The 14,986-nt window shown below is 39.1% G+C and overlaps 1 protein-coding gene across 3 annotated transcripts in view; it reads right to left on the bottom strand.

The window, feature by feature from the left end:
- ift172 (intraflagellar transport 172) overlaps positions 1–14,986 on the bottom strand; it is a 159,311-nt gene that overhangs the window by 29,306 nt on the left and 115,019 nt on the right. For all 3 annotated transcript variants that reach the window (XM_070885161.1, XM_070885162.1, XM_070885163.1), the window contains 7 exons: positions 12,830–12,972; positions 10,139–10,232; positions 9,406–9,470; positions 9,143–9,323; positions 8,507–8,616; positions 3,586–3,715; positions 2,496–2,594 (listed from right to left, as the gene is read on the bottom strand). In XM_070885161.1, coding sequence (XP_070741262.1) covers positions 2,496–2,594; positions 3,586–3,715; positions 8,507–8,616; positions 9,143–9,323; positions 9,406–9,470; positions 10,139–10,232; positions 12,830–12,972 — 822 coding nt within the window. The remainder of the gene's footprint in view (positions 1–2,495; positions 2,595–3,585; positions 3,716–8,506; positions 8,617–9,142; positions 9,324–9,405; positions 9,471–10,138; positions 10,233–12,829; positions 12,973–14,986) is intronic.

Below are 14,986 nucleotides of genomic sequence, written 5' to 3'. Positions count from 1 at the left end.
GCTGCCACCACACACTTACCTGCGTGTCTGGTGTCTTAAGTTATAAACGGACTTAGTGTATTCGAGACTGTCCGTAGTTCATCATTTGCAAGTGTCTGTGGCTTTAAGGGGCAGTTTGTATCTATTACAATGTAAGTTATTTGGGACTGTCAGTAAGGTTTTTGCAGGCATCTGTTTTTTGGGGTGTCTGTTTGTGCAGGTTTCACTGTATTTAATTCTTTCTATATTGTTCGATTGTAGTTTATAGTTTATTGATCTTTACCTTTTTTTTTTAATTGAAATTTCATTCTAGAGGACTCTAGAGGATAACAGAAGTGTGAAAACATGGTCGTGCTTTTCAGCTAGTGTGAAAGGCACCTCCAAAATGGTATCAGCACATTACATGCTGGAAGCCAGTCTTCGAATAAATATGATCAAAACAGGCCAACACAGTAGAAACCTTAAAAAAAATAACTGTCAGTCAGTATCTTTTATAAAATGTCATGCTTAAGGTTGCACAATTAGAGGATTAAAGGATTTCCTATGGGAAGTAGGATAACTACTTTGCATGAATTTGGTTGAATAGATCATAAATTCAGACAAATTTTGTGACTTGCCTACTTGATTTGTGATTTGTCAAAGAGATTTTACATTTGGCTTGACTCAAGTGTGATTTTACAGTAAATATTACACCGTGAACCCAACAGCTCTTCTGAATGTATTGGAAGCCATTCCTATGATCAAAGTGATTTAAAGAATAGAAAAAATGCTTTAAAAGATGTTCTTGCTTGTATGTAATTCAGTCGCTAAGAGAGGTGTTCTACTGATTTTAAAAAGGGAAACATTTTGATAGTTAAGGTTAAAGTTTTTTTAAAGCTAGAATGGTGCCATACATATTGGAACAAAATAAAAGTTACCTCTGTGACCAATCATTTGATTCTACAAATGGTAAAGTTTCCAGATCATAATGTACAGTATTACCTTTCTATTTTCATATTTGCAGCTAAAGGAATACAACAGGATAATTCTTCCGATTTGTCATTTGAATTTCTTTAACTACACCATCACTTGCATGGTAAAATCATTTTTTTTTTTAAATTGGTGGACTGTCAGTTAATTTTTCATTAATCCCTCATTTTTAGGAAGGCCGGGCGCTGAGGGCTGATGAAAGTGCCGAGTCAAATACTGCTCACATCTCCCCCAAATCATGTTTTGCCCATTTTCCTTTTAAAATAAGTAGAACACCTCTTAGCTATTGAATTACACACAAGCAAGTACAACTTTCAAAGCACTTTTTCTATTTAAAATGGCACTTTGATCATAATTTTTCAACTCTTAAAGGTGACATTGCTTTGATTTAGTGCTAGACCAGAATTTATAATGCTCCAATTAATAATCTAATTAAGTATTTCCTTAAATTACCATTGTTGCACAAAATCAAATTCAGACAGAACAGTAGCTGTAGTGGTCTGAGCTAAAAACTATGAATGAAGTTTCACAATACGCTTATAAGGATGCTCAATGGGAGAAGATGTATGGTCCAGGTTTTTCTTTCTTTAATGCAAGATACTCCGTGGTACAGTATTCTGCTTTGTACCAAAACTAAAAATTGACAAAACAAATCAGAGTTAAAGGAGAAGGAAAGTCCATGAAAGTACTTTCAATGCAAAGCTCATATCTGGCAAAAAGTGAATGAGTGCATTTTCATTGCAGTAGTCCCCATTTTGTAAGTTGTCCCATACATACCATTGGTGAGGAAAGATGTGCAATTAGGAAATCAGAGGGACAAATCTTGTCCATACTGGCAAGCTTTCTTTTTATTCATTCTTGGTATGTGGGCGCTACTGGCAAGGCAGCATTTATTGCCCACCCCTAGTTGCCCCTCAGATGGTGGTGGGCCTTCTTGAGCAGCTTGATACAACTGAGTGGCTTGCTCAGCCAAGAGGGTAGTTAAGAGTCAACCACATTGGTATGGGACCGGAGTCAAATACAATCCAGACTGGGTAAGGACGGCAAGTTTTCTTCCCTAAAGGACATGAGTGAACTGGTTGGGTTTTTAATGACAATCTAACCGATTCAAGATCAATTTTACTGGTACCAGCTCTTTAAAACAGAGTTCAAATTCGCAAATTGCTTTGGTGAGATTTGAACTCATGCACTCTGGATTATTAGTCCAGGCTCCTGGATTACTAGTCCAGTATCATAACCATTACACTACCATACCAATGATGGGTTACTTACAATGGAAATTAAAAAAAAGAAAATGCCAGATATATATAAGCAGGTCCATCAGCATCTGAAAGAGAAAACAGGTTAACATTTCAGGAAGAGATCCGTTGTCAGTCCCAATAAAGGATCTCCAGCCAAAATATTAACCCATCTTTTCTCCTTCAAACATTGACAGGCCTGTCGTGTATTCCAAGCATTTTCTGTTTTTATTTAATGATTACTTACAGTATATTTACTTTCACAAATATAACAGAACCAAAACAATTTAGATTAATCCTGATCCATACCGCACTGTATTTCTGAATTTGAATCAGCCGAGGACCAACTGTCTGAACCACCTCAAGAGTTTTTTCTTGGTTTAAGAACTTGATGGACAATTCAGCAGCCTGGAATACAAAGAAGCCATTAATACAAGGAATATTTGCATGAGAGGCCTTGTTAAAAAAAATTATGTTGCAAAAAAAATATGTAGTCAGGCACAGATGTATTTAAATTTAGTAACTTCTGCAAATAAGAACTATAAAATATTTTGCTACATAGATAATAGTTAGGCAAGAAATTCAGGCAGATGAATTACATTAAAAACTGAAAAGTAAAAAAAAAAGAGATAATCCAAAAAAACAACAAATTGTAAATGCTAGAAAGCTGAAACAGAATAGAAAAAATTGGAAACATAGAGCAGGTCAATCAGCACCTGCGGAGAAAAATCATGCTACATAGAACTCGAATGAAATATTACAAATTTAAATGGAGTTTAAACTATTCAGTTACCATCTCCATTGCTCAGAGTTCTTTCCTTTCAGGTGAAATAATCAACTTTGACACACAGGTTCAATGGGTCATGCTTGTCAATTTCAGTCATTTAGCTTTTGTGACAATTGCACTTAATTGTGGTGTTACACATCTTTAACATACCACTTACAGTTTAACATTTAAAGTATTATCACAACATTGCTTGTGCAAAGAATAAAGATATTTTTCTGGTGTTGCTTTTCATTTTGGGTTAGAAATTGTTTTCTGGCCAGACAAACTACTCATTCATCAAAATCTATAATCCACCAAAAATAACGTAGTCATCTGATTGTGCATAAGTTTTCTGCACTTCTTGGATGTACTTTAAAATTCAGTAAAAGTCTCAAAAACAATGCTATTGATTCCTTTTATCATGTGCCTACTGAAGTTCATTTAATAAATAGCAATGTGGCCATCTACCACTGTGAAGGTTTCTCTATCGGAGATACTGGTAGCCAACTCGAGTTCTAGTATTTGGCATCTAGTAGCCAAAAGAACATTTTGGTAGCCAAGGACTATTGGCTTTGCTTCAACCAAGAGTTGTTCCTCTTGCTGTGAACGCAACACTTGAAGCACATATTTTACCTTCATCCAGCACTTCTCCATCAGAGCCAGGTTATTCGTCTCTTTGACTTTAAGGTAACATTCCACGGCCCTGACATATTCTCCTGATTGCTCCCATTCTCTGGCCTGTTCAACTATGCCTTCTACTCCTCTGTGAGACACAATTATGAAATCAATAGAAGTTAAATCAAAAAAATATATGTTGGTGCCTAAATAAACAGTCAAGTGCTGTTGTAGGGAATGATAGAAGTTGTTTTGCACTGTAATTATATATCATAGGTATGAATGAAACCAACACATTTTTTATAATTTTGTATAATACATTAACAATTATATGTCAACCTAATTTCTGTTCATCATAAAAATCAATTGACAGCAAATCCAATGAGTGTATAAGCAAAGAAATATGTATAATGAAGAACAATAGCTGTATGGATGATGCTTCATTTTATGACATATGCATGTTCCTAAGAAACCTGCAAAGTCTACAAATGTGCAATTTTGACCAGGAACTTCATCACATAATTTCTCTCTCAAATGGACTTCTAAATGGACTGCAGATGCTCTTCTAACTCTGGAGCCAGTTATTTTTATAATTTTGATAAATTTCATAACATCTTATTTATGTTGAACACACTGTTAGCAACTCAGGAAATCACCTTCTGAATAATCTGCAGGTTGTGTCAAACTAGTGCCTCACTTTAAAGCAAAGATGGAAAAATCAGATGGAGAGTTAAATGAGAGGGGAAGGTGGAGAAAATGATCAGCGGTGGGTCTCCCATGGTTGCTCTCACATGCATCTTAGTTACACTTCAGAGGAACATTAGCAAAAGCCTTCAAGCAAGTCACCATCCATTCTCTCAGCAGCAGATGGTGGTAAAACGGTTGCAATTACAGAGACATGGATGCAGGATGACCAGGGTTGGGAACTGAATATCCAAGGATATTCGATATTTAGGAAGGACAGGCAAAAAGCAAGAGGGGATGGTGTGACGTTGTTAGTAAAGGATGAAATCAGAGCAATAGTGAGAAAGGATATTGGCTCAGAAAATCAAGACGTAGAATCAGTCTGGGTGGAGCTAAGGAGCATCAAGGCGCGAAAACATTGGTGGGAGTTGTCTATAGGCCTCTAAATAGTAGTGGTAATGTAGGGGATGGCATCAAACAGGAAATTAGAGATACATGCAGCAAGGGTACTACAGTAATCGTAGGGGACTTTAATCTACATACAGACTGGCCAAACCAAATTAGTAATAATACTGTGGCAGATGAATTCCTGGAGTGTGTACGAGATGGTTTTTTTAGATCAGTATGTTGAGGAGCCTAGTAGGGATATCCTAGATTGGGTATTGTGTAATGAGAAGGGGATAATTAACAGTCTTGTTGTGCGGGGTCCTTTAGGGAAGAGTGACCATAACATGATTGAATTTCTTAGATGGAAAGTGAAGTAGTCCAATCCGAAACTAGGGTCCTAAATCTAAACAAAGGAAACTACGAAGGTATGAGGAATGAATTGGCTATGATAGACTGGGAAGAATCATTAAAAGGCATGATGGTGGATAGGCAATGGTTAATATTTAAGGAACGAATGCATGAATTGCAAGTTATACATTCCTTTCTGGCGTAAAAACACAAAAGGAAAACACAACCATGGCTAACAAAATAAATTAAGGATAGTATTAGATCCAAAGAGGAGTTATACAAAGTTGCCAGAAAAAGTAGCAAGCCTGAGAATTGGGAGCAGTTTAGAATTCGGCAAAAAAAGGACCAAAAGATGGATTAAGAGGGGAAAAATAGAATAATGAGAGTAAACTTGCAAGGAATATTGGCCCCAAGTTTCCACACGATAAAAAACGGGCGCCCCTCCGAGCTGGGCGCCCGTTTTTCGCACCGAAAAAAAACGCGCAATTCTGGAGCGCCCTGCAGCTCCATGTCTGCTTGGCGCGGCGCCCAGGGGGGCGGAGCCTACACTCGCGACGATTTTGTAAGTGGGAGGGGGCGGGTACCATTTAAATTAGTTTTTTTCCTGCCAGCAACCCTGCGCGTGCGTGTTGGAGCGTTCGCGCACGCGCAGTGTGAAGGAAACATTGGCACTCGGCCATTTTTGTAGTTCTTTGTAGCTGTTTAATTTTTGAACATTTTTTAATAAAAGCACATTGCCATCAGCACATCAGCACTGAGGCTTCTTGCAGCAGTGAGAAGGCTGCAGGAAGCCTCAGAAAGTTGAGGCAGTCGTTTCCCGTCGGGAAATGGCTGCTGAACTTGTGAGGCTTCCTGCAGCATTCTCACTGTCTCCTTCCCCCCCCGCCCGCCGTCTGGAACGGCTTCCTCCTCCGCCCCCTGCGGGAACGAACGGCTACCTCCTCCCTCCCCTCCCCCCCCCCCGCGGGAACGAACGGCTGCCTCAACTTGTGAGGCTTCCTGCAGCATTCTCCGTGGCTGAAGCACTTTCACACAGGTAGGAAGATGGTTTATTTAATCTTTTCTTTGCTTATAAATGTTTATTCAGGTTGGATTTATTTGTATAATATTTGTAGAAGTATAAATAAGGATTTATTGTAGAATTTAATGACTTCCCTCCCCCTCGTTCTGGACGCCTAATTTGTAACGTGCGCCTGATTTTTTAATGTGTTGACAAGGTTTTTTCAGTTCTACAAAAATCTTCACTTGCTCCATTCCAAGTTAGTTTGGAGTATGTTTTCACTGTGGAAACTTTGAAATCAGGCGTCAGTGGCCGGACACGCCCCCTTTTGAAGAAAAAATTCTGTTCCAAAGTGAAACTGTTCTAACTGACTAGAACTGCAGAAAAAAAAAATGTGGAGAATTGCGATTTCTAAGATAGTCCGTTCTCCACCAGTTGCTCCTAAAAATCAGGCGCAAATCATGTGGAAACTTAGGCCCATTAAAACCGACTGCAAAAGTTTCTACAAGTACGTAAAAAGAAAAAGATTAGTGAAGACAAATGTAGGTCCTTCACAGACAGAAACGGGAGAATTTGTAATGGGGAACAAGGAAACGGCAGAATTAAATAAATACTTCGGTTCTGTCTTCACGGAAGAGGACACAAATAATGTCCCAGAAATGCTAGGGAACCAAGGGTCTAGTGAGCAAGAAGAATTAAAGGAAATGATAATTAGTAAGAAAATGGTGCTGGAGAAACTAATGGGACTGAAGACAGATAAATCCCCAGGGCCTGATGATCTGCATCCCAGAGTACTAAAAGAGATAGCCATGGAAATATTAGATGCATTGGTTGTCATCTTCCAAAATTCTATAAATTATGGAACAGTTCCTGCAGATTGGAGGGTGGCAAATGTAACCCTACTATTTAAAAAAAGGAGGAAGAGAGAAAACGAGGAACTACAGACCAGTTAGCCTGACATCAGTTGTAGGGAAAATGTTGGAGTCTATTATAAAAGGATGTGATTACAGCACACTTAGATAATAGCCATGGGATTAAACAAAGTCAACATGGATTTATGAAAGGAAAATCATGTTCGACAAACCTACTGGAGTTTTTTGAGGATATAACTGATAGAATAGATAAGGGAGAACCAGTGGATGTAGTGTATTTGGATTTTCAGAAGGCCTTTGATAAAGTCTCACATAAGAGGTTAGTGTGCAAAGTTAAAGCACATAGGATTGGGGATAATGTATTGATTGGCATGGATTGAAAATTGGTTAACTGACAGGAAACAGAGAGTAGGAATAAACGGGTCTTTTTCGGGGTGACGGGCAGTGACTAGTGGGGCACCACAGGGATCAGTGCTTTGGCCCCAGCTATTCACTATATATATATATATATATATAAATAAATGATTTGGATGAGGGAACCAAATATAATATTTCCAAGTTTGCTGACGACACAAAACTAGGTGAGATTGTGAGTTGTGAGGAGGATGCAAGGAGATTTAGATAGGTTGAGTGAGTGGGCAAACACATGGCAGATGTAGTATAACGTGGATAAAATGTGAAGTTATCCACTTTGGTAGGAAAAACATAAAGACAGAGTATTATTTAAATGATGATAGCTTGGGAAATGTTGATGTACAAAGGGACCTGGGTGTCCTTGTATACCAGTCATTGAAAGCAAACATGCAGTTAGGAAGGCAAATGGTATGTTGGCCTTCATTGCAAGAAGATTTGAGTACAGGAGCAAGGATGTCTTACTACAGTTATACAGGGCCTTGGTGAGACCGCACCTGGAGTATTGTGTGCAGTTTTGGTCTCCTTATCCAAGAAAGGATATACTTGCCATAGAGGGAGTGCAGCGAAGGTTCACCAGACTGATGGGTTGGCAGGACTGTTATACGAGGAGAGATTGGGTCGACTAGGCCTGTATTCACTAGAGTTAAGAAGAATGAGAGGGGATCTCATTGAAACGTATAAAATTCTGACTGGGCTGGATAGACTAGATGTGGGGAGGATGTTTCCCCTGGCTGGGAAGTCTAGAATAAGGGGTCACAGTCTCAGGATACGGGGCAGGAAATTTAGGACCGAGATGAGGAGAAATTTTTTTACTCAGAGGGTGGTGAACCTGTTGAATTCTCTACCACAGAAGGCTGTAGAGGCCAAATCACTGAATATATTTAAAAGGGAGATAGATAGATTTCTAGAAACAAAAGGCATCAAGGGGTATGGGGAAAAAGCGGGAATATGCTGTTGAGAGAGAGGATCAGCCATGATCATACTGAATGGTGGTACAGACTCAAAGGGCCGAATGGCCTATTACTCCTATTTTCTATGTTTCTATGTAAAACTGGCAGAAAAAGTTATAATATTAATTTTTTTCCTCTCAGGGTGTTTATAACAAACATATTTTAGTTTATAACAAACAAACATATAAATCCCACTTTATATAACCTTTCTCCCAAAGCTAGAATATATAATCTTTATAATTGCAAATACAAGCATTTCCACTTGATACAGGTAACTTGCTCACTTTGTTCCTTTCTTAATTGCTTCCTGTTCATATTCCTCCTGGAGTTGTTCTAGCTTGTTAGGGATATATTCTTTACAAATTCTAATTGCATCACTCCACATTCCAACTTCCTGTAACAAGGAATTTTAATTAAAAATAGCTTTTACACATAAAAAGCACAATTGCCTGAAATTTCTGCGGGGGTTATCCAAATCATCCACTGTAACTTTGGTGGAAGATCAGCAGAAACCCCAGAGAAGCGGCATAAACAACCACTTATGCTGTTTCTCCGGGGTCTCCGCTGAAGTTACTGAGGGAGATTGGACAGTCCCTCTGTGGAAATTCTAGCCCAACATATTTTACTTGTTTTTGATTAAATAAGACATGTCCTGCTATTTGCTGGATGAATTCAGGTAAGCCTTTGTGCCAATTCTTTGATTTCACATATAGGAAAAATGTACTGCTTACATTTTTCAGATTCAATCACTATTTTAAATCGAGAAGTCATAAGTTAAACAAAGAATATTTACATATGAAACAAATCACCCTTTACCAATGGGACTTGCAAGGTTACCTCTGTAATGAGCTGCTGGCACCTCCAGCTAAATTTCAGTACAATCTTCAATGACAAAATAATGACAAAAAAATGATTCTGACCTTGTAATATTTGACAACCAATTCTGGTCTTTGAGCTCTGAGAAGGAAAGCCTCAGCCTTTTGATATTCTTTCTGGTCAAAGGCAAAGCGTGCCTGGCCAACCAAGACGTCAGCTACACTGTCCGAGTCATGAGCCTCCGCCACCCTCTGGGCTGCATCCCAATCCTGGTTATGTACATACCTTTCAAAAGTAAACTGAATGGTAAGCTGTACAAAACTATAAATATCAATTTACACAGTTATCTACCAAAAGAAAGACTTACATGAGGACAGCCTCCTTAGACTTTCCTGCTTTAATGAATTCAACTTCTGCCTCTTGAAATTTACCCTACAATCATGAAATATGATAAATTTAGCAATGAGAAATCAATAGAAGTAAACATTACCATTTTTCCTTAAGGAATGTGCCTGGATTTGCCATTGTTTAATTTCTTAAACTGAATTGTTTCCATCTAACTGCATCAGATATGCAACAATTTCTGAAACTGTTGATTAATAAATGATGCTCTGTAGATAGATAAGGAAATACTTACTTGTTTCCTTCCTACGTTTTCAATTTTTTTCCCGAACATTGTTTTCTGATGGTTCATAATCAAAAGTTTAAGAAAAGCACCAATGATTTGCAAGTTAATAGCACCATAATTCTGGGCACTTGCATTTGGATTGAGCACAGAAATAAAATCAAAGAGATGCTATTTTTCTCTCATTAACAGATAAGTTAAAAGTGCATTAATCATAGACAACCCATGCCCAATTCCTAGTACGTATACATCCACAGAAACCATAAATAAGTTAGTAATTAGCATAATCCAAAAATATTTTTGGACAGTTATCATTTGGATTTTACTTCAGCCATCTGATTTATAGCATTTGATCAAGTTGTATTATATCATATCACCACGTTGACAAATACACAAACACAATTAAAAATGGGATCCACCTGTGCTAGTAGAACTGCAATTAGTTGAACATCCACAAAGAAAAGTAACCATTTACCTCATCTTCCAGATACATGGCATATTTGAGATGGATATCTGGGATTTTGTTTTTCATAGACAACCGCGACAGTTCAAAAGCAAAGTCGAAAGAGCTGGAAGAGAATTTTACCATAGCGTAAGTGATTATTGTGTGCGTACTTACATGGTTGCTTGATTGTCTATAAAAGCTTTTAATTGCAATGAATAAGTTTTAATCTAAAAATCCAAATGCAGTACATGTACTCCAGACCGTACATCTTCTCAAAAATATTTTCAGCAAACTTATCATGTGATGTTATTCCACATAAAGTCCACAAATTCCTTTATAGATTTTCCTTAAACTTTTAAACTTATATTCTATTGTTCTACAACTGCCCATAACATTCTGTTTAATCTGCAAATCACTAGCATTCAATAGGATACTGAACGTTTGATCAGCTATCGCACCCAAAGCTTTTTTCTTGTTCCACATCATTGGCTAATTATATTTTATATTATAATATATATTTTTAAAATTGTATGTCATAAACTATTGATCTACCAAAGCACTAAGGCTCTGGCTCTTCAATTGTATCTGTCTCCTCATACTTGCTGTACAGAAAATATATTTTACTTTCAAAACTATCACCGAAATCATTAATAAATTTAACAGCAAGAGCTCTAATACAAATCCTGGCAGAAGTTCGAAGCACATCAGTTTTATGTGAGCATTCAGGAGTGTTACCAAATGAATACAGAGAAGGCATTTAATTGGGCTGAGTTTTGGAATCGCAGAATTTTACAGCACAGGAGGAGGTCATTCTGCCCATCATGTCTGAAAGAACTATCCACTTAATCCCATTTCTCATCCTTTCCCCATACCCACTGAATATTTTTCTCAAATATGTATCCCCTTCCCTTTTAAAAGCTATTATGGATGTTCCTTTCACCAGTATTTCTGGTAGGGCATTCCATGCCCGAATAACCCTTTGCATAAAAAACATTCTTCTAACCTCTCCCTTTGTTTTTGCTGTTAATTTTAAATTTATGGCCTCCAATTCATCTACTTACCTTATCAAAACCACATAATTTTAAACAGCTTTATTGGATCTCCTCAAGCTTTTTTGGCCCAATGAAAATAATCCCAATTCCCTCATCTCTTCTCATAACTAAAGCCTCTCATCCCTGGCATCAGAGTTCATTTCTTCTGCACCCTCTCCAATGCCCTACCATTCCTCCAAATTTAAGCACCTAAAACTGGACATAATGGCCATGAATTCATGGTCGCTGTGCCCTTAAGGGCCCCGCAAGTTCCAGGTTTAGGTATGCAAAACACATGCACCTAAACCCGGAACTTGCGATCTGACAAGAATCCTTTTGATGAATGCAGCTCATCCGAAAGTACAAGACCTCCACGGTCAGAGAGTTTGGCTATTTGCCCTTGAAATACTTACGACTGATAAAAGCTGGCGTCAGGCCTGCTTCTATCAGCACAAGACTTTTAAAGTACAGAAAAATACATTTAAAAAAAAAATTTAAACATTTTAAATCCTGTTAAATAAGGTAAGTTTATTTTTTTTAGACCCTTTAAAATTTGTAAATTTATTTTTCAAAAAATTAAATTTTTGTTTTAAATAATTAATGACATTCCATTAAACGTGATTTAAAAAAAAAAATTATTTTCAGTGTTTGTGTTTTTGAGGGTATTCCCATTCATAGTTATGGTGATTCCGTATAAACGGAACTCACCATTAAGCATGAATGGGACTACCCCTACTCCGATGGGTTGAACTGGCCCACGTGATCCCAGTGATGCGTACAAAATCCATATACTCCTGGGCCTTCGCAGAGAGGCCCAGGACTGAAAGGCTCCGAACCTTCCAGGCCACCAGGCACTTTCATAGAAATTTCTGAGGTCGGAGACATCCGTCTGCAGGAAGCCTCCAACTGCAACTTCTGGGTCAATATTCTAACTGCAATCTAACCAATAATTTGTATAGCTTTAGCATTGTAACTTTTCTTTTGTACTCAGTGCCTCCATTTATAAAACTGAAAATTCCATATGCTTTTTTGTTTTTTTTTACACTTGTCATCCCACTTTTAAAAGTTTATGTATGTGAACTCTAACTTGCTCTGCCCCGCTACTCCTTTTAAAGTTTTGTCATTTAGTGTCTATTTCTTCTCCTTATTCTTCTTCTCAAAATGTATTACCTCACATTTCTCCACATTAATTTCATCTGACATCCATCCCATTCTCTCAGCATAGCATTACATGGCTCTCATTCTCCCTCTCTTAACAAAACACCAGCTCAAAGACATACATCCAGAAGGTATTAGAAAGCGAGTGAGGGGGCATGACACAGGGTGATGCACGGAGCTGTGAGTGAACAGGAGGAGCGGCAGTGAAAAATTAGGGCTCAACAGTTCTTGAGTAGAGGGTCGAGAGATGTCTTTCCTCAGGGGAAAGAACCTTGGGTCCTGCTTTTAAAGGGAGGATGTGGTGAAGAATGGACAGGTTGCCTGAGTGAGCTGTGTTTACCAATTATCAAAACAAGATCACTTTGCTCCAATGTTTCAGGATTTTGCTCATATAAAGTTGGGTGTGCCCATCCCGGTTAAGTAGGTTATTTATTCAGCCAGGTGATAGTGCATGACAGTAAAGAAAGAAGGAAATTCATGTAATTTAATATGAAATTATTTAATATTGCCATTTGCATTAAGTATATCTCACCAGTTATCAGCTGCATAGTCAATTGCTGTTTCCAGAAGACCAAACTTATTCAGCAACTTAACTGCAGACTCTCCTCCCAGACTCTTAGCCCATAAGTAGGCCACCTGTTTATGGGCATTTGCACCCCCATGGGCTTTAGAAACCTGCAAGAAATTAGGTAGTTTTCTTAAATTCAAGCCTTTCCCATTACAACTACAAAAATTATAACAAAATAATAGATTTGACTGTTTATGCACCATTTGCTTTGATATATTAATGCAATATCAAATTTTGTGTGTATGCAATACCGTTTTGACCTACTTCTATGTGATCACCACTACTTCCATGTGACCTTTTTTTTTAAACCATCTGTTTTTATTAACTGTCCAGCAGAACATATAATGCATCTGCTGCACAATTGGCTCCTCAATCTGTCCAATCAGCTTCCAATTAATACATTTGATTATGTCATACCTGCTTAAAATAAAATATCAGATTGCCGACCTTGGATATCCTTCAATTTTGAATGAAGATTGACCACATACAAATATGAATTGTTACTTTCTCACAAGGGAAAATCATTTCGGAAATCACTAGATGGAGATTTTTCATTTTGGTGCTTCGAGCACATATCAGAAAATTGTGCTCCCCAGCCAGTAATTTTCTGTCCATTAATTTTAACAGAGAGTTCTCTGTGCCCGGTCTGTGGCGGATTACATAGTTGTATGCCGACAGCGTGAGCGCCCATTTTTGGATGCGGGCAGAGGCATTGGCATTAATTCCTTTGCTCTCAGAGAACAGCGATATGAGCGGCTTGTGGTCAGTTTCAAGCTCGAACTTGAGGCCAAATAAGTACTGGTGCATTTTTTTTACCCCGTAAACGCATGCCAGAGCCTCTTTTTTTAACCATGCTGTAGGCCCTTTCGGCCTTGGACAAACTCCTGGATGCATAAGCAACTGGTTGCAAAATTCCCAATTCATTAGCCTGGTGTAACACACACCCGATCCCATATGACGATGCATCGCAAGCTAACACCAATTGTTTACATGGGTTATACAGGACAAGCAGTTTGTTAGCACACAATAAGTTTCTGGCTTTCTTAAACGCAGCCTCTTGTGAATTCCCCCATACCCTGTGGTCTCCCTTGTACAGTAGCGCATGTTGGGGTCCCAACGGGGTGCTTAACCCAGGTAGGAAATTACCGAAGTAGTTAAGGTGTCCCAGGAACGACCGCAGCTCCGTCACGTTCTGTGGTCGCGGCGCGTTCTTGATGGCCTCCGTCTTGGCGTTGGTGGGTCTGATGCCTTCTGCTGCGATTCTCCTTCTTAAGAATTCGACGTCCTGTGCCAGGAAAACACACTTCGAGCGTTTCAACCTGGGCCCCACGTGATCCAACTGACTAAGACCTCCTCCAGATTCTTTAAGTGCTCCATGGTGTCCCAACCTGTAACCAATATGTCATCCTGGAAAACCACTGTACAAGGAACCGACTTTAACAGGCTCTCCATGTTCTGCTGGAAGATCGCCACGGCCGACCGAATCCCGAACGGGCACCGATTGTAGATAAACAGACCTTTGTGCGTGTTGATGCAGGTGAGGCCTTTCGAAGACTCCTCCAGCTCCTGCGTCATGTAGGCCGAAGTCGGGTCCAGCTTCGTGAACCTCTTCCCTCCAGCCAGGGTCGTGAATAGGTCGTCTGCCTTGGGTAGCGGATACTGGTCCTGCAGCGAAAAACGGTTAATCGTTAATTTATAGTCCCCGCAAATTCTAACCGTACTGTCCTCCTTGAGTACCGGAACAATCGGACTGGCCCAGTCTTTAAATTCCACCGGTGTAATGATGCCTTCACGTTGCAGCCTGTCCAGCTCGATTTCCACTTTTTCACGCATCATGTACGTTGCAGCCTTGTGTTGGATGGGTCACGTAATGGGCACCAAATGGATCTGCACTTTCACCCCCCGAAAAGCTTCCAATGCCTAGCTCGAATAACAAAGAGAACTTGCTTAGAACCTGGGTACTTGCGGTGTCATCGACTGACGAAAGCGCTAGGATGTCGTCCCAGTTCCAGCGGATTTTCCCCAGCCAGCTTCTGCCAAACAACGTGGGGCCATCCCCTGGTACAATCCACAGCGGGAGTTCGTGTACTGCTCCATCATAGGAGACTTTGACTTCAGCAC

The sequence above is a fragment of the Pristiophorus japonicus genome, chromosome 7, assembly GCF_044704955.1.
Source record: "Pristiophorus japonicus isolate sPriJap1 chromosome 7, sPriJap1.hap1, whole genome shotgun sequence".
NCBI lineage: Eukaryota > Metazoa > Chordata > Chondrichthyes > Pristiophoridae > Pristiophorus > Pristiophorus japonicus.
The sequence above is the reverse complement of the archived record's forward strand: the minus strand, read 5'-3'. Positions and strand labels throughout refer to the sequence as shown.